The sequence below is a fragment of the Oncorhynchus mykiss genome, chromosome 4 (assembly GCF_013265735.2).
Source record: "Oncorhynchus mykiss isolate Arlee chromosome 4, USDA_OmykA_1.1, whole genome shotgun sequence".
In the NCBI taxonomy this organism is placed as follows: Eukaryota; Metazoa; Chordata; class Actinopteri; order Salmoniformes; family Salmonidae; genus Oncorhynchus; species Oncorhynchus mykiss.
Genome location: NC_048568.1, coordinates 9,262,799 through 9,282,190, shown reverse-complemented (window position 1 = coordinate 9,282,190; position 19,392 = coordinate 9,262,799). Strand labels below are relative to the sequence as shown.

Genomic DNA, 19,392 nt, shown 5'->3' with positions numbered 1-19,392 from the left:
AGTCATTTTAAAGTCTATCTTGATGTTTTAGTCATTTTTCAATGTTTTTCGTGTGTGTTTCTGTCCTCGGGGCTTTTTTTACACATTCAGATGAATGTGTTTGGTGGATGTGTTCTTCACATTGATGTTGGTCCTATGAAGGTGTTCATAGTAAAGGATGAGTTTTTTTCCCCAGAGAATGAGGGTGATCTTCAGAAGGCTCTAGGTGTGGTTCTGGATCTCCTGGACTACTCCAGTTGGAGGAGCAACTTGGATGTCTGGAACCATTTGATGAACATCATCAAGAGACTGAGGATGAAGTAAGGATGGCTGCATGAATCCACACTACTCTCTCTCAAAAGGAGGACATTGAAAATGCACTCCCTTTGAAGAAATTAAATTCGGCATACATTGCTTGTCTCTTCTCATGGCAAATTGGCAAGTCCTTATGTCATGCTTCATTTGTGCCAATTCCACGGATTTATATTTTCCTTTAGAAAACAATGGCTGAAGATTTTTGCAGAGGAGATGGGGTACAGAAAGGACTGGTGGCTAGCAATACACTTCTCAACATTCCAGGCCAGGAAAGATTTGGCAGAGAATAGAGAGCTACTGGAAGTGAAGAGCTTTGTTGTTGGAGCCTTTTGTCCTCACTGTAAGTAAAGCTACACGGTAACACCTTTTATTTTCTTGAGTATTACTTTCTTTCAGTTGTGTGAAATTAAGATGTCCCCACTTATTATCAGTATTTGCAGCATTGGCACAATGCGGAAAAATATCCATTAGTTTAAGAATACACGTTTACTTCCTTGAACCACCATGCTTGGCTATCCTTAGGTCTAGTTTTTCCTGGTTCTGATAGTGGAAAAGTGGCAGTATGACATCTTATGTAGTCTAACCCATTGTTCTCTTTTGCCAGATGCCTCCATGTACTGCGGTGTTGGTAAGGCAGCCCGAAAAGGAGTAACTTCTGATGCTCGAAAGGCTAAGAGGAATCCTAAACCGCTAAAAAATATAAGAAGGCTCAGGAGAGAAAGGGGACAGCAAAGCCAAGACTGACCTTGAGGAAGCTCCTGGAATGCCACCAGGCACAGTGGCGAGAACAAACATTTTGAAAATTTGTGAAGAGCTTCTACCATTGCCAAGATCGGCAGGCATGACCACCTCATACAGTCATCAGGTCAGACACTCTCCCCTTCCATGACAGGTGTCCCAACTTCATTATTTTTCTTGTCTAGAATGTTCTTGGTTATCTGCATACAGTAGTTGCAGCCACGATGACCATTCCCCACTTCAAAAGGCAGGCCTCTCATTGCACTGCAATGTATAATGTGTCAAATTCTGTGATTGTTCACCAGGGAGCACTCAAGCTATGGCTACGTTTTTGAGTTGCTCTGCAGGCTGCTGCTCCGTCGTTTTTAAAAGAAGATGAGGCAGAAATTGAAGCATGTGTTCACTGTGGTAGTTGGTCGGGAATAGGGAGGTTGGGTGTGCTGCAGTATTAAGTCTAGGAGGTAATAAGCTCTGAGGCAGGTGTGGCCTCAACTGAACTTCCGCTGATTCATGGAGAACCCGCCTCCACTCACATCAGCAATACTAAAACCCAGCTGGCCCAAATGCCACAACCTCAACTCTGTGATAGGACGGCCCTGGATGACACATATTAACTACAGCGGTGACAACACTACTGTATAATGCTGCTTCGTATCCAAGTGTGGGATGTGGGAATTTAGCAGTTGTGAAGTTGTAAATACCAGTTGGATGCATTCACATGCTTTGAAAAGATAATTTGGCTAATGGCCAACAAGCTACCTAAACCATAAACTAAAAGCTATCATGCTGGTAAACAAATGAGTGTTAAAAAAACATATCAATAGATTGCTTTTTATAAATAATGATTTGTTGCATTTAATTGCAGAAAAATGCTGTTATCCAGGTCATTTCCTAAGTAGGTGAGGTCAGCATGTGGGAGAAGTGGGAGCTCAGGATGATGTATGAGTTTCCCACTAGTAATTACCAGTTGGAGGGCCTTTCAAATTGATTTTTCCCAGTTGTATATGGTAAATTCCCACTTGGTTACAAATGCATTTGACCCCTCTGGTGCCAATTAGCGATCACTTTTTTCTCTCTTCTCTGCATGACGCTCAATGGAAAAGAAGAGTTGAGATAGCAATTGGTACTGTATGTCAAACAACCAGCAGAAAAACAACCAGCCTCGTCTTTAGTCTTCCTCTGCCTTTCCCTTTGGGGATGAAAGAGGATCAACATGGTCATTGGTGCTCAAGTGGTGTATTGATGATGTCATATCCTGGTGCAAATTTCAAAATATCTCATTGTGCCCATTTGACACAGCCACAGTGAAAATATATAACTGCCCTGTTCATTTACTTACATCCTTATCACTGATCTAGCGTTATTTAATAGGTAAAAGTATATATTGGGATATTTGCTTTAATCTATCCTATCACATTATATGTGTGATTACTTCAAGGATGGGAGGAAGGATGCATTTTTTAGCATTCAAAAAGGATTCTGAGATGCCATGTCATCCTGTTATAAAGGGAGTTGAAAAGGATGCTGCATGTAACTGAAGTTGACTTTTACCTTTGTTTGAATGCTGTTCCCATCAAGGCCACAATGGCTAACCACTATTTAAACATTGTCTCCATTTTATTAACATTTTGATATTTTTTTGTTGTAATGGCACTAACTGAATACACTTATGGTGCTTTCAAGACATCTGGGAACTCTGAAAAAAATTGGTCAAATCATGACGTCAGTGATCTTCGGCTCGGAAAGTCAGAGCTCTAGAAAGGTGCCAGAGTTCCCAACTTGGAAGTCCGAGTTGGATAACTTAAAAGATTTCTCCCAGTCAGAGCTTGTTTTTTTCAGAGTTCCCGGTTGTCTTGAACACACTGAAGTCGGAGATTTCTGAGTTCCCAGTTGTTTTGAACACGGCATTAAGAGACACTAATCAGTGCATATTATTGTGTGTGCTGTCCGACAGAGTTGACGATTGTCAATACAGTGTTGTGCTTTTGGTAACAGGTTGTGAGAAAATGAACATTATCATTGGACTGACAATTTACACTACTTTCATTTTTAATAAACAAAATGCTGTTCGAATAGTGGTCCTTCTTTACACTTACTAAAGGAGCGAAACCAAACATGTCACATTTTCACTGGGCTTGTTTGACATTGCAGGTGACTGCTGACTGATAAACAAATGACCTCGCATCATAAAATAAACAACTCATTATTCGTAGATCAGTTAGTCATAATGAATCACATATTTGATTCTCACGAACATAGCCACTGCCGTGTAAGACTAGCGAATGCTTTGCAGGAGTGCCCATAGTAATTACCAGAATTATCCACTTAAATCAGGAATAAACAGATGGGTATATACTGTAGCAGTTATTGTTAGCATATACAAAGACAGCAAATTCAAGTGTTGGGTGTCGACAAAAAATCCACTTAAATCCACGTCATCATGATTAACCTTCAGTAACTCCATTTATGGCGTCACATACTGTAGAAATGTACAATGTCAATACAAACCTAGAACGTGATGACAAACCCTGTTCATTCTACCTGCACTGTTTCTGTAGACTAGAGCAGGGTTTCGCAAACTCGGTCGTGATTCAAATAATCAAAGCTTGATGAGTTGATTAATAGAATCAACTGTGTAGTGCTAGGGCAAAAGGACTGAGTTTGGGAAACCCTGGACTATAGCATAAGACTCAAACGCTTGTATGCCCTTACTTTTCCCTGTGTCATTCACTCAGAACCACTTTCAGTGTACAGTATGGTGACAGGCAGAGCAGTGCCCAGCTACACAATAATTTGACAGCCTCGATAACAGTGTACATCATAACATTCCAGATATGCCAATAATCAGTCAAGTGTTTTGGTAGAGGTAAATAGTCAGTGGGTACAAAGAAAAGTTCTGGGACCTACAGAGAGTAAAACATGTCTAACCAAAGCATGCAATGATATACATTTAATGCAAATAGTCTTTAGTCACGTGCAAAAAAATATGGTTATTTTCTTTTTATTGATAATAAATAGAAAAAATGTGATGCATTCCTGATGTAACATAACAAAAAGAAACAAATGTGAAACAAATGTAATATGACAGGTGTTCAGTTAGTGGGTGATTTACTGGCCTTTCACATGTAATGCAGCTACCCATACAAAACAAAATGCACTGTCAGACATTTCCTTTCAAACTAAAATGGATCGCAAAAGTTGTCATATGCGTCATATGAACAATAGAAAACTGCAGTATCTTTTACCAGTTTTATTAATAAAATATCCTAAGAACAGTAAATTACATCTGACTTTCAACCTTCCCTTTCAGTTCATTCTGAAGAGAGTTTTGGGAAGAGCTCAGATAATATGGTACTTCTGAAATGATTGATCAAGCAACCCAAAAGCTTGGGCTCCATTTCTTTTTAATAATAATTTCCACAGGAAACCATGATAACATTGTGAAATGAATACAAAAATCAACATAATAACCTTTTATAAAAAGCTCAGTCACACAATAGAAATGTTATTGCACAATAGGACCTCTTGCAGAGTAACAAGCCTCAGTACTACTCCTCTTCAAGTCTATTACATTTCAGACAAGAAACATAAGACATTGATTTTCTGATGCTTTAATAGGAACTAACTTTTTAGATACTTCTGTTGTTTGCAAGTATATCATATATTTATTTTCTGTCTGAGTCCTGGGGGGCAGCTGTTGCCTGCTGGGACCTATAGTCTTGCCCCTGGCCCTGGGGGCCAGCGCCGGGCTGGGGGCCCACTGAAGAGTCATGGCCATGTGGGACCTGTGGCTGCACAGGGAAGTCTCTGGGGCCGACATGAGGGTATGGGGCCACCCCAGGGGGCAGGATGGAGTGATCAAGTGGTCCATAGTGCACGTAGGTATGTGGGGGTCCCATGGGTCGGGCCATAGGAGTGCTGCCGGAAACACCTAGGTAGAAGGAAAAATGAACAAACAAATTAAATATAACACTGTAGTACCAACATAACAATAGTATTTCAGTTGTGGTTAGCGATGCGAATAACAAAGACTCAACTTGAGATAAAAGCTGGGGGCCAGAATTCACCACCTACCGAATGGGGGAGGCACCGGTTCATAGTGAGAAGGTGGAGGAAGGTACCGGTTGTGTGGGGAAGGGGGACTGTAAGCACCAGGAGTTGGACGCCGATGTCCGGGTGGTATCAACGGGTGTCCGTTAGGCGGTGGGGGTCCAGGAGGCATCATGCCTGAGTGTCCGTTGTCTGGTCGGTACACGGGAGGCATGAAGGGTGGGGGAGGAGGGATGTGGTGGCGTCCGGGAATGGGACGGTAGCAGAGTCCGGAGGGATGGCTGATGACTGGTCTGAGGGGGCCGGGTCTTGAGTCGGGGGGGGGGCCTGATGGGAGAGACCAGCAGGGAGCCAGGACCCTGAGGTCGAGTGTTCTAGAGGAACAACAACAAAAAATATTAAAACAAAGAATAGCAATAGGTCCATTGTACTTGTAGCCCTGCTGCTGGCACCAACAATGAGAGTCCCTTTCATCTGATTCAAACAGTTTCGTTAGGTTAGAACAAAACAAACAATTATGCACTGGTGAGAAAGACAACAATATCCCACAATAATAAGTCAAGTTACACAGTCCCACAAGAATCACACAACCAAGTGCTACACACCGATTCAGAATCAGGACCATTTCCACAAAGCATTAACCTCAAAACACACACAGCTTTAAATGATAACACATTTGAGATATCCATCATGTAGTTGTGCTGAAGTTATGGCTTTGTAGAACAGTGTCACCAATTCATTCAGTGGGGGTCAGAGGGAGGGTGGGTGTTGTAATATAGGGAAAAAAATAAAAAGGAGCTTACAGACGGGCCACGGGGAGCGGCAAAGGTCTTCAGACTTCAATGGGACTAGGGCGGCAAAAGGCAAGCAGTTTTGCAATTGTCGCCGTTCGTGGTACTCACTCCAGTGAGCTGCGGCGTTGGCTCTACGCTCAAGGCTTCAAAATATGCATGGTTGACCATTGAGCAGAGTCCATCTCGCCAACCAACCAATGTTTTAAAATCACAACCGTCGAGCTGACAACAACCGAGACCGCTGGCATCTACACACAGTAGGCAGAAATGTTCAGTTTACCGCAGCCCGTCTGTAAGCTCCTTAAAACAAGCAACCACGCATGTCAGACTCCAGCCAGCAATGTTAAGTCTGACAACCCTGTGAAGCCACTACCCAGCTGACTGCCACCCCAGCCACTGATCCACGGCTGGGGTAAGCATGCTCACACACACATCCACATCCCTGCCACTGCTGCCTCCAACATAATACTCACTGCCTCTGGGTTCTCTGTGGAGGCCTGGGCCTCAGCCTGTGACTCTAGTGGAGCGGTCTGTTTAGTGCAAACACACCCACATGATGGAGGAACAGGGGGGAGAGATGCCCATAAGACCGTAAGGACTCACGGTGTTTCGTTGAAACTTTCCTTCTCTAGTTCCATGTCACTTTTTCCCTCCTGACATTGTTACGTAATAAGGAAGTAAATAACCTGTGGACATTTTCAGTCAATTTGAGACACTTACCGAGCTGCCCAGATCGCTTGGTGAGGATGTACTTGGGGCCATGGTGTCTGTGGAGGATAAAAAGGGCAGAATGATTAGAGGAGATTTAGGATAAGGGCTCGATTAGGGATAATACCACATCAACCCTCATTGACAAAAAATACAATCCCTACCAGGTCTAGAAGCCACTGGGTGTTTGTGGTCAGGAGGGTAACGGCCGCAAGGTCGTGGTCCTGTTGGACAATAAATACACGGTGATACATCAACGTAAAACGTCAAATCTTCTAGAATGCTAACCTTGGCTCTCCTGGTTGTCATTAGGCACCTGACTCAAGACCACGTTACTGGTTCATGCTACCATCTATTTATAGCAAAGTCGGGTCTATTTGCAGTCCGAGGAAAATGTTTGGTCATGTCATGGTAGGATATTATTCTTCCAGAACTAGAAGTACCAGTACCAGAATATTTGAGATTCTTCAAAGAAGCCACCCTTTGCCTTGATGACAGCTTTGCACACTTTTAGCATTCTCTCAACCAGCTTCATGAGGTAGTCACCTGGACTGCATTTCAATTAACAGGTGTGCCTTGTTAAAAGTTCATTTGTGGAATTTCTTTCCTTCTTAATGCATTTGAGCCAATCAGTTGTGTTGTGACAAGGTAGGGGTGTTATAAAGATGGTATTTTACCAAATAGGGCTAAGTCCATATTATGGCAAGAACAGCTCAAATAAGCAAAAAGAAACAGTCCATTACTTTAAGACATGAAGATCAGTCAATCTGGAAAATTTCAAGAACTTTTAAAGTTTCTTTAAGTGCAGTCGCAAAAACCATCAAGCTCTATGATGAAACTGGCTCTCATGAGAAATGCCACAGGAAAGACCAAGAGTTACCTCTGCTGCAGAGGATAAGTTCATTAGAGTTACCAGCCCAAATAAATGCTTCAGAGTTCAAGTAATAGACACATCTCAACATCAACTGTTCAGAGGAGACCACGTGAAGCAGGCCTTCATGGTCGAATTGCTGCAAAGAAACCACTAAAAGGACACCAATAAGAAGAGACTTCACTGACTTCACTGGCTTGGGCCAATGAACAAGAGCAATGGAGATGAGACTGACAGAAATCTGTCCTTTGGTCTGAAGAGTACAAATGTGAGAGTTTTTGGTTCCAACCTTCGTGTCTTTTTGAGACGCAGAGTAGGTGAACGGATGATCTCCATATGTGTGGTTCCCACCGTGGAGCATGGAGGTGGTGTGGTGTGATAGTGCTTTGCTGGTGACACGGTCTGTGATTTATTTAGAATTCAAGGGACACTTAACCAGCATGGCTACCACAGCAGTGGTACGGCATCCCATCTGGTTTGCGCTTAGTGGGACTATCATTTGTTTTTCAACAGGACAATGACCCAACACACATCCAGGCTGTGTAAGGGCTATTTGACCAAGGAGAGTGATGGAGTGCTGCATCAGATGGCCTGGCCTCCACAATCACCCGACCTCAATCCAATTGAGATGGTTTGGGATGAGTTTGACCCCAGATTGTAGGAAAAGCAACCAACAAGAGACTGTTGGAAAAGCATTTCAGGTGAAGTTGGTTGAGAGAATGCCAAGAGTGTGCAAAGGTGTCATCAAGTCAAAGGGAGGCTACTTCAAAAATCTCAAATATATTTTGATTTGTTCAACACTTTTGGTTATTACATGATTCAATGTGTTGTTTCATAGTTTTGATGTCTTCACTATGATTCTACAATGTATAAAATAGTAAAAATAAAAACCCTAGAATGAGTAGGTGTCCAAACTTCTGACTGGTACTGTGTGTATGTGTATATACAGTTAGGTTGGAGTCATTAAAACTTGTTTTTCAACCACTCCACAAATTTCTTGTTTACAAACTATAGTTTTGGCAAGTCGGTTAGGATTAAGTTCATCTCTAGGAGACAGAATGCGTCTCCTTCCTGAGCAGTATAACGGCTGCGTGGTTCGAGTACAGGCTCAAAATGGCCAGCATCCCGGAGTCTCCTCTTCACTGTTGAGACTGGTGTTTTGCGGGTACTATTTAATGAACTTGCCAGTTCCTCAACGTGTGAGGCGTCTGTTTCTCAAACTAGACACTAATGTACTTGTTCTCTTGCTCAGTTGTGAACCGGGGCCTCCCACTCCTTTCTATTCTGGTTAGAGCCAGTTTGCGCTGTTCTGTGAAGGGAGTAGTACACTGCATTGTGCGAGATATTCAGTGTCTTGACAATTTCTCACAAGGAATAGCCTTCATTTCTCAGAACAAGAATAGACTGGCGAGATTCAGAAGAAAGTGCTTCGTTTCTGGCCATTTTGAGCCTGTAATCGAACCCACAAATGCTGATGCTCCAGATACTCAACTAGTCTAAAAGGAGGCCAATTTTATTGCTTCCTAAATCAGAACAACAGTTTTCAGCTGTGCTAACATACTTGCAAAGGGGTTTTCTAAAGATCAATTAGCCTTTTAAAATTATACACTTGGATTAGCTAACACAACGTGCCATTGGAACACAGGAGTGATGGTTGCTGATAATGGGCCTGTACGCCTATGTAGATATTCCATTAAAAAAAAAAAAAAAAACTTTCCAGCTACAATAGTCATTTACAACATTAATGTAGACACTGTATTTCTGGTCAATTTGATGTTATTTTAAATGGACAAAAATAAATGCTTTTCTTTCAAAAACAAGGACAACTCTAAGTGACCCCAAACTTTTGAACGGTAGTGTATATTTTAAACATAAAAATGTATGGAATGCAGTAATCCCACAAGGGAAAGCAAAGGCTGAAGCTTTTGTAACCTAACGAGTTCCACACACAACAGCTGAACACAACAAAAACTCCACCATAATACTGAAAGAGCAAGAGGCATGCAAGAGCGGTTATTCCAAATTGTGAAAGCAAACAGGGGCATAGGAGCATTCTGGGTCGTCTGGACACGCAAACACAGGTGAGACAGATGGCAGTAGAGGGAGAAAAGATGGCAGTGAAAGAGACAGGAAAGAACGTCTTTGAAAATCAGAGAGGACGTAATCAGAAGACAAACATTAGGAAGAGGAAAAGGTCAGAGGTGGGTACCAGTAAGGAGCAGGATGAGAGCAGTAGGAAGAAAAATAAGTGAATTATTGAAACACCACAGCAGAGCTAAAGACAGGGAAAAGGAAAGGTGAAAAAGAAAGCGGGGAGTCAGGGCATACAAGGGTGAACAAGGGGGGCACCCGTGAACTTCTATCATGAGAGGGGGGGGAAGGGGCACCTCCACTCACAGATGAGGGACCATACTAATCACCTGTTTAGCAAAACCATTTAACAAAACACTGTCAGTCTCTCCACATTGGACCAGCTGCAAGGAATACAAATCAAAACCTCAGGAAAACATGCATTTCAGAGGGTGGAAGTCAAACAGCAGATGGGGTATCAGACAGTCAAAAAGTCCAAGATCTAATTTGAAACGCAGTCACAGCTGATATCCAACCGACAAGACAATAGAAATGTCCAGGAACGTTACAGAACGTTCAGATAGAAATATGATTCTCCGTCCTCAAGAATAGTGTCATATCAGCTGAATGCAGACGTTATTTAGTGCTGGCGACTGGCACGTGAACTGAGGATTGGTTCTTACCTCGTCGGAGAGGCATGGGAGCCATCCCAAGGGTGGGCTTGAACAGAGGCCTACGGAGCTCATTCAGCTTGCTGGACATGGAAGTCAGTCTAGGGTGAAAAAAGAGACCAGGCATTTAGATTCTCAATACTGTACCTCCAAATCTAGACTAATACAGCTTGCAAAACTGTGACCAAAACACTTGCATTTGTGGCCCTTCGACTTGGCGGTGCAACCTTTGGTTCACAATGCTTCTCTTTTTACTTTACTATTATGACTCATTCAAAAAGTAAATGTGATATTGACCAAAAATTAACCAAATGAAAGGATCTGCCTGTCTCCATTTTGAGTGAGCAATAGGTGAGGTGCGCATTCTAATTAGCACAACCATATGACCGCTGCTTAAAATGCAATTCGGAAAAAGGCCGTTTGCAAAGCAGCTACTGTTGTTCTAGTTACAGAGAGGAGAGTCACAGCTTTCTGTGAGTATACAATGACATTTCTCAGCTCTCAAGATGGAGCTCATGGCACCACTTAACAACCGGAGTAGGCTATGTAGTACATGGTTTTGATGCGCCGGTGGAGTGCACCATTTGCAGTGAATAGGGCTACATCCAGTAGCCTGGACGGGCCTAGTGCTGGAAATCTTTTGTAAGACATTACATTTGCTAATAAATTAGCTATCTAGTAACATTAACATATTTAGAGTTATCAATCTAGATAAGTGTTTTGAGTTTCCACTTCCTCAGGTGGTGAATAATATAGCCTAGGTCAAGCTGTGTAGGCAGACATATTGGATCATTTTGGATCCTAATTGGACAGGTTTCACATCAAAATTCCAATCATGCATTCCCTGGATGTGTTAGAAGAAATATCTTACTTTTTGAATCCTAGAATACCATCTCAGTTCGCTTGTCACTGGAGAAAAAAAATATTCTACTGGCTACTGTTGATAGTGTACAAAAAAGAAAGCTACAAAGACAACTAGCACTTGTCTTGGCTAGCCTACTGTAGACATATTGAACTCTCCTTCAAAAAGCAGTCTGTCTTGATTAAGGGACAACATACTATTTTTAAATGTAAAATAATATTTTACAGGCTTACTTTAGAAAATACATTTCCGCAATTCTAACAAACAGCAAAATTGCAAAATTATATCATACAGCTTTTTAATATATCATGAATTAATAACCAAATGTAGCCTATTACTAGCTGAATAGAGAGAGAAAGCATGCATCTCAATGGATTTATAAACTTCCACTGACAAAAAAGTCACATTGCACCCTGAGTAAATCTATCCAAATCAATGTTAGAACTCAAGGGCATGCTAATGTAAAGATGGCTAGTCATTATTAGCCTGGTTCTGTATGGAATGCAGGTACATTATGGGACACAGGTCAGGTCATTATATCCGTGCAGTGGCGAAAAATGTATGCAACCAAATCATGTGCTGGTGCCATCAACTAAATAAGCCTTGAGCCCTGCATTGGTATAGCCCAATTGAGTCTGTTGTTTTAGTGTTGCACTCACAAGTTATGAAGGTGAATGTTTTCCTTCTTCTCGTTGAACATAGCTTGCTCTGCGGCGCGTGCAATCGCCTAGAGAGAAGGAATAGACATTTAAAATCTCCTGTTTTGGACTAAATTCACCTTACAAATGACTGGCCAAACAGAATACTTTAAAAAAAAATGTCCTGATCCTAATGTATGTGCCATCGATGGGGGTTGAGAAATGAGACATGTTGTTTCTTTAACAAATGGACAAAAAAAAAGTTGTATTGTACAAACCCAGTTCTCGTGAGATTTCTGCTCCTGCTTAATGATCTGGGCTTTGTAGGACTTCTCGGTCCGTTTCAGCTTATCCTGGATCTCTTTAACGCGCTGCCTACACACCTTGACCTCCTCCTCTAGGGCCTTGCTGTCCACCTTCGTCAGCCGGTCTTCCTTGTTGGGGCGCTCAAACTCCTCCTTGGTCAGCTTCCTGTAAGGCGACAAACAAATTAAATCAAACTCTACTTTAAGTCCATTTGAAAACCTCAAACCTTACAGTAAAAGAATACAGTAAAAGACAATTATTATTTGTTTTTTTACGCTGTGGAACCATGGAGAACAAACCCTACTATAGTATTAATGCATGAACTGCACCACTTCTGATTCTACTTACTGCTGCAAAGCGTTCTCCTTCTGCTGGTACATCTCAGTCATGATGTCATTCTTCTGCTGCAGGGTCTTGTACTGGTTCTCCATGTGGTTCTTGTCACTTTTCACCAACAAGATGTCATGCTCCAACTTCTGAAATTGCTCTGTGGCAAAAAAAAGTTAACAGTGTTGAGAGAGAAAAGGTAGTGATGCCTATCAAATTCTAGTTGCTGGGACATACCTTCCAGCTCTTTCCTGGACTTCTCTTCGTTCAGCAGCTTGGTCATGAAGCGATCGCGCTCTTTCTCCACAACAGACAGAGTGGTCTGGACCTGTGGAAAGTTCTGCCAACAGTTAGTGCAAGAGTTGACACACTTCTTGGTTCTGAGCACAAGTTTTACCTGCCTTCAGGTACACAGAAATCTGGGTCTGTTCAAGAAAGAACTCAGTCTTACCCGAGAGACGACCATCATTTGCTTAACGCGGTTTTGGATGATGGTCTGCTTGTCTGAAACAAATAATAGTAAACACAGTGACACGTTTCAGGAAAGTAGGCGTATGTACCGTGTCAATAATTCACAGGAGAGGCATTTGAATGTATAACTATCAAAATGCGTTTTCTTTTTTGCAAAATGCCTTCTGGTATGTGAACTTCCATGTGCCTTAATAACAAACTTGTATACCATCCGTAAATACGAGTAAAAATGGTAAACTACGAGCCGAGTTAGTTTAGCCACAGAAAAAGGAAGGAACCTTCCCTCTAGTCTTGATTGGCTGAGATAATGGATGAGCTGGACGCGCCATGAAACGAGTTCGGATTGGTCTGCCATGTAGCACGCTTTGGTCTATAACATGAGCTTCTCAGTATGTGTAAGTAATCCTTTCTAACGCAGCTTTTTTGAAAAGATGCTCTCCACTTTTAGGAGGACCAAGTTTTGAAATCAGTGGACTGTCCGGTGGAAGCAGAGTATGATAGCTAAGTAGATGGAGAAAATTCTGTGGTTTGATTGCAAATATGCAGAGGCAGTCGAAAATAGAACACATTGAAGGCCGTTGTATTCTGGAGACAGGTGTTTTATACATCTTCAAATTAAGGGAAACTATTTTCAGATATAAGTTTCTAATTGTCAGAAAGTCGTTTTCTCATTGCAAAATAAAGCATATTGTTAGCTAGCTAACGTTAGCTGGCTGGATCGCCAGCTAAATGTTAAGTGATTGATCTGTGTAATAATATTATTCATATCGCAGACGCATTTGCATTTCTAGTTATAGCCTAATGTTAGCTAGCTAGGTTAACATTGAACTAGTTGGTTAGTTTTAGCTACCAGGGGATTCATTCAAGGTAGTAACGTTATGAGTTTGGATTATGGTTAATTGTTTAGCTAGCTAAACAAAAGTCTCCACTATGCAAGTAACCAGATTTTATTTGATATGTGTGTGATCACCAGAGACGGTAATATGTGAAGAACATGACCTGCATAAAAGTCCAAATTAGGATATAACGTTAGGCCAACGAGACACTGTCCAAGTACTAAAATTCTCCAGTAGAATACCCTGCTTTTACTTCGTCACACTAATATCCGTAAACTATTTTCTTAATTTGTATATAATGATTTTGTTGTGAGTTTATTTTCCTGTAATAATGAATACTAATTAGCTAAAGTTAAGACTTTGTCAGGTATATGATATGGTCATTATTTGAACTGGCTAGCCAACTAACAAGCTAGAAACAAACCAAACCAATGTTTAGAAATGTTCTTGGTTTGCTAGATTGACATATACAAAATTCCATTTTTAAATGGTTGGGTTTATTGGTGTTAAAATACACCAATTATGCTATTTTGGACCACCAGGCTGCTGATGTCATGCGGCCTGTCGTTTTTGTGATTCGATTTTCTCTTCATAATAGAATGTTCATGTCACCGCGACAACTGTCGACAGACATGTCGATAGACGTAGTGTAAACCAGCCTTTAGTCTTGAAATCTTTGGTTGTTTAGTACACGACCTCACATGTGAATCCTTAAAGAGATGGGTGGGGCTAAGGTTAAAGAGGGTGTGAACAATGCTGAATGGGTATAGACAAAGAAGAGCTCTCCAGTATGAGTTACAAGCTTATTAACTTTCAAAGCAGAACTACTTTCCCATTGTTCCTCAACTGTAGTGTATGAAATACCATTTTGTTGCTCCAAGTCTCTACCTTAACCCAATGTAAAAAACGATTTAAAATGTTGCTACATAAGACCAAATCACATGACGGTATCCTAATCAGAGAAGGCTGGTGGGAGGAGCTATAGGAGGACCGTCTCACTATAATGGCGTAAACGGAACAGAGTCAAGCACACTGTTTCCATGTTTTTAATTCCATTCCAGCCATTACACGGAGCCCGTCCTCCTATAGCTCCTCCCACCAGCCTCCTCTGATTAGGACACAGTGTCAGGTGACTTACCGTTAAAGGCTTCCCCGTTAGCCACAACTCCACCTTTCAGGTCATCGCAGGCCTCCAGGTCTCCTAGCAGGTCAGACAGAACCTGCCAGAGAGGTTGAGAAGCACCAATTGAGACACTTTTCCCCTGGAATCAGTCAAGAAGTATTTTTTTGGAACATAATAAAGGTGACATGTTTCTTTGTCATCAAGGTGCATTTGAGAAGGTGTGAACAGGAATTGATGTGTGTAACAATATCGTAACGTGTAAAAAACAAACCTCAACGTTGTGGTCCTTTTGAACGAGGGAATCCTCCAGGTCTTTCTGAGACTTGTGGTAGACTTTGATCTGCTCTCTTGTCTCCCTGTGCTTCTCCTCCCACAACTTGGCAGCATGGTGCAGCTGTAACAAGGAAATTAGGTCATAAGGACGGTGCTATGCAGGCCCTGCATGGCCAATGAGTCCTACACAATGTCTTGAGGCTTAAATTGTGAATCGTTGTTACATATTGGTACTCACCGAGAGGTTCTCCTCCTTCAGGGTGGCAATATCCTTCTCCAGAACCTGGTGCTGGACATTCCGGGCATCTTCACGGAGCTTGACTTCATCCATCAGAATGGTAGACTACAGATTCAATGATAAGGATAAGTTAAAAGGAAATAAACACTTTACATTTGATTGTTGCAATGTTAATATATTTGACATATTTTCATTGGGCATGTTCACGTATTTGACATATACCTTGGAGAGTGCGTCCTGGGTCTTCTTCTTGCTGCGCTTCAACTTCTCAATGGTTTTGTCCATTTCGGACATCTATGGGCAAAGATAATGATAAGCATAATGACAACCATCTTTCTCTGTGCTCATCAACGAGCCATCCTATTTAGGATAGTAGCTGGCTAATAGTAGCTGCCTATGCTGTCTACATCACGAAAGCAACTGCTCTCTAGGGTGTCTCTTTCGTTTGCAGGCTGTCACTTTCTCTCTGTGACTGCCCGCACAAGTCCAGGTAGCTGTAATGGATTGTGGTCATTTTAGTCAATTACCACATTTTCTGCACTAAACTATGTTGAATATTTATTTGCCTGTTGAAAACTACAACGTCCCAAAGTTTGTGCTTGATTTGATTTCTCTCTACAGAAACGGCACATTGAGCTCACATAATAAACTAACTTAATGGAATTCAAATAATTGAACCGACAGTCAGAGAATTGGTTGTTCTGAAACATTTTAATTACATGCCAAATCGCTCAATACTACTCACCATATCGTCATGTTTCGCAGTGTTGGCCCGCTCTTTGTCAAAGGATATGGCGAGTAAGTGATTTTCCTCATCCAGGAGCTCATTTTGTCTCTCCATCTCTTGCACAATATTCTATTGGATAGAAAAAGAAAATGCGTAGTCAATTTAAACACTATGGAGAAGAAAACAATTATAATAAAAAATGAAATAATTGTCAGCATGACAATGACATGTGATCAAGATAATATTTCTCAGAGACACCTCCAAATCCTGGATCTTCTCCAGAGAGAAAGTGGCAGATTTTTCAGACAGCTTTTGATTTTCTTTAAGTTCTTCGCCCTAAGGGGAACCCAGTAGAAATATACTGTCAAAACATTATGTCCCTTAATTCACATTGAACTCAAAATTCTGGATCTTAGTCAGTGAAAAGTCTCTGCAACTTACCCGTTGCTGCAGTTCAGCGACCTTTTGGAGTATCTCCTTCTTCTCTTGTTCAAGCATTTTCATCCTGTCCACCAGCTCTTTTTCAGTAACTAATAAAATACATGACGAGAATATGAAATCAGACACTGGTTTACACGTGACAAGGACAACAGCCTGTAAGCAATATGAATGAGGATTCACTATGCACCCTAAATAGCCAGAGAGAAGAACTTACTTAGATATGACTTGCTTTTGACCTGTGAGGAGGAAAACAAAAAAGTGGCAGCAAACAGCCTCCTCAATGGTAGCATACAATACATCATAGAATAACATAAAGCAATCAGAAATTATGAAAGCGGTAACTGTGCAACAACGACTTACAGATAGAATGCTACTCCAGAAGAGGAAGCCGATGACCCCGGCACCTGCAGTGACCAGCACGGGTTCACAGAACACGCTGTAGAAGTCTGGACCTGACTTCCAGTGCTCTGGCAGGCTGGTGACCATCTGGGGAGAGACAGGTCCAATCAGTATTACGACAGCACATGTCAGGACTTAGCAAATAAGTTGGGTAATAGTTGGCCTGAGATGACAGAAGAAAATAAGTGATGTTAAAAACATTGAACTAAACCATCAGGCATTCCAGTGTTCCGTTTACAAGCATGGCTAATGGATATCCCACTGAGCACCCTCTAGGTCAATGCAAAGAGGCATATCTTCAGATCAAATCAAGGTGGGTTTAGAAATAGACATAGACTATAACCTAGTTGTTGATCAAAATCAATAGAGAGAAGATTTGCCTTGACCTTATGTAATCAATTGGGATTGGATTGGCCTGGGGTCCTAACACTGTCCATCCATGGTGACCTTAGCACAATACATACAGAACTTCCATCGCAGTCTCTCAGTGAAATTCAGGGAATAGCTAAATGAAATCACCACAGAGTGGATCTAACTAACAAGCCTTAGGCCTATGTGGATTTAGAGTGCAAAAGATTGCATCATGTAGCCTTTCACCCTGTAAAATGGCCAATAAACAAAACAGATGATTACATAACATATTACTAGACATGAGCCATGTGTAGATTTGAATGGCATGTAACCTCAGGTGATAGTTATGTAAAGGGGAAGCTGTCAGAGCAAAATTCAACAACTTCAAGGCACCTCTCGATCTGAGACCCAGATACAGGAAGAACAGATACTGCTAGTCTGGAAAGTGAGCCATTTTTTTTAATGAGGAAGAGGACAGGCAACTTCCACTTCGAAACAAATCGAAACTAAGAGCAATCAAGTGACCCATTCTAGGCTGCAACTATTTGGGAAATGCATTAGGTATTGTTGGACAAAATCATTCCCCAAGACAATGAAGTTGCCAACAAGATTCAGTTTCAAATGTAGCTAGCCAGCCAGCCATATGGCGGCCTAAGACTTGACTTGCCAGCTAGCTACATTGTAGCCAACTACTAGCATATTGAAGTACAAGACAGTACAAGACAGACAGTTGATCAAATTCTGTCATCAGGGGCAAAGTGGGTAATGGGGTTGTTTCTTCCGAATCCATCGCTACCTGTACGTTACTTTGACAGTTGAGCTGGCTATCAAGTTAGTTTGGCTTGTGACTTGCAATGCAAGTCGTTTGCGTAAACCCGAAAATCCTAATTTCACCAACTGATCAACGTTGTCGACTACTGGAGAGGATCCTTCATCGTGGTTCTATTTACCCAGGAGAGGACAATATGTACCTATCTTTCTAGCTACTATAACCTAAGCTTGAAGGTTAGCTGGCCAATGCTGGCTCTGCTTCGCCAACAACATGTCTACTAGCCTCCTTTTAGAGTTCTGAAAGGAGGCTAGGAGGTTACTCTGAAAGGAGGTTACTCTACGCAAAGCCTGGTAAAACGAGCGGCGGGATCATTTATATCCCACTCAATAAGCAAAACACCGGCTGTGGACACTTAACTTCAGCCTACACTTCACTAGAACACGTCTACAAAAAAATGGGAAAGGATCACTGAACCTGGGCTGCATTCAGTACGTTTTTACGTTCTGGAACGTTTAATTTAACGGAAACGGTGCTGTACTCAACTACCAGTTGAAAAAAAGGGGAAGGGTTGGGTAACGCTGTCAGCATGGCAAATGCCCCCCCAAATAAAAATAATACATGCATTGTCCCAGCAATAATAAAATAAGTATGAATACTTGAGTCCTAAGCACTACATGCAGGCAATTAGTCAATTACAATGGAAAGGAAAGCCCATTCACAAGAGAGAAATACATGAAGTAACTTACCATAACACCATATATTCCAAGATACTCATAAAACAGGGTGATGAGATGACCAGATAAAATTAGCACTGATACGAATGATGAACCACTCTGCTCATCTTCATGGAAATCAGTGACAGGAGGTGACTCCAGAGATCCTGGAAATACAGCACAAGCAAATTAGGTTAATGCATACAGTTTACATCTCACCACAATTTCAAAAGTAGGGAAATATAATGAACCTACCTGAGGGAGGGTGATCCATGTCTACGCTAAGTCCCATGTCCAAGGTATTTTCCAAAATAGTTTGAGGGCCCCTCTGGATTTCTTCTGGAGTTTTAGAGCTTGCCTGATTGTCTTTGTTTCTGTTCAAGTACCCACTATCCTCATCAATGCCCATATATGGTATCTTGTGACTATCATAGGGCAGGCTTCTCAGGTGCCTTAGTCTCTTCACCCGTCTCTGTCACAGTGAGGTTGTCCTTGTCTATGTCCTCCACAGACTGCGGGAATGTCTTCTCTTCCTCCGCATCATCAGACATATCCACATCTTTTGAAACATTCAGAGAGGTGCAAGCAGTGAGTAAATGTTCATGCATTACAATCTAACTGTCATTGTCAGGAAGTGTATTTGTTCTGTCAACAGATTACTATTTACTTTGTTGTACTTCTTGGGCATTTCTTAAATACAGCTTATTCTGCAAACCAAA

At 41.7% G+C, this 19,392-nt stretch overlaps 2 protein-coding genes across 2 annotated transcripts; one reads left to right on the top strand and one right to left on the bottom strand.

Moving 5' to 3' along the window:
• Window positions 1-104: 104 nt before the first annotated feature.
• Window positions 105-1,265, top strand: LOC118964435 (TATA box-binding protein-associated factor RNA polymerase I subunit A-like). The gene is made up of 3 exons (XM_036975600.1): window positions 105-299; window positions 477-634; window positions 899-1,265. Exons 1-3 carry the CDS (start codon window positions 136-138, stop codon window positions 1,036-1,038), a joined length of 462 nt encoding a protein of 153 aa, XP_036831495.1. The 5' UTR covers window positions 105-135; the 3' UTR covers window positions 1,039-1,265.
• A 2,945-nt stretch (window positions 1,266-4,210) lies between these two features.
• On the bottom strand, window positions 4,211-19,091 carry LOC110512438 (transport and Golgi organization protein 1 homolog). Its single transcript, XM_036975592.1, has 22 exons — window positions 18,929-19,091; window positions 18,707-18,840; window positions 16,799-16,924; window positions 16,653-16,674; window positions 16,439-16,527; window positions 16,256-16,333; window positions 16,016-16,126; window positions 15,493-15,564; window positions 15,271-15,375; window positions 15,031-15,153; window positions 14,775-14,856; window positions 12,781-12,833; window positions 12,567-12,669; window positions 12,351-12,489; window positions 11,975-12,167; window positions 11,718-11,785; window positions 10,209-10,297; window positions 6,749-6,808; window positions 6,597-6,643; window positions 6,350-6,406; window positions 5,107-5,456; window positions 4,211-4,963 (listed from the first exon to the last, which is right to left on the bottom strand). The coding sequence occupies exons 1-21, from the start codon at window positions 19,080-19,082 to the stop codon at window positions 5,229-5,231; spliced, it is 2,133 nt and encodes a 710-aa protein (XP_036831487.1). The 5' UTR covers window positions 19,083-19,091; the 3' UTR covers window positions 4,211-4,963; window positions 5,107-5,228.
• Between the last annotated feature and the right edge of the window lie 301 nt (window positions 19,092-19,392).

Coding starts and splice junctions, on each gene's coding strand:
- LOC110512438 (XM_036975592.1), bottom strand. CDS start 19,082: ATGGGCATTGATGAGGATAGTGGGTACTTGAACAGAAACAAAGACAAT. Junction 18,841..18,928: donor CATGGATCACCCTCCCTCAG/GTAGGTTCATTA, acceptor CTGTATTTCCAG/GATCTCTGGAGTCACCTCCT. Junction 15,154..15,270: donor TGAAGGAGGAGAACCTCTCG/GTGAGTACCAAT, acceptor TCCTTGTTACAG/CTGCACCATGCTGCCAAGTT.
- LOC118964435 (XM_036975600.1), top strand. CDS start 136: ATGAAGGTGTTCATAGTAAAGGATGAGTTTTTTTCCCCAGAGAATGAG. Junction 300..476: donor ATCAAGAGACTGAGGATGAA/GTAAGGATGGCT, acceptor ATTTTCCTTTAG/AAAACAATGGCTGAAGATTT. Junction 635..898: donor TGGAGCCTTTTGTCCTCACT/GTAAGTAAAGCT, acceptor CTCTTTTGCCAG/ATGCCTCCATGTACTGCGGT.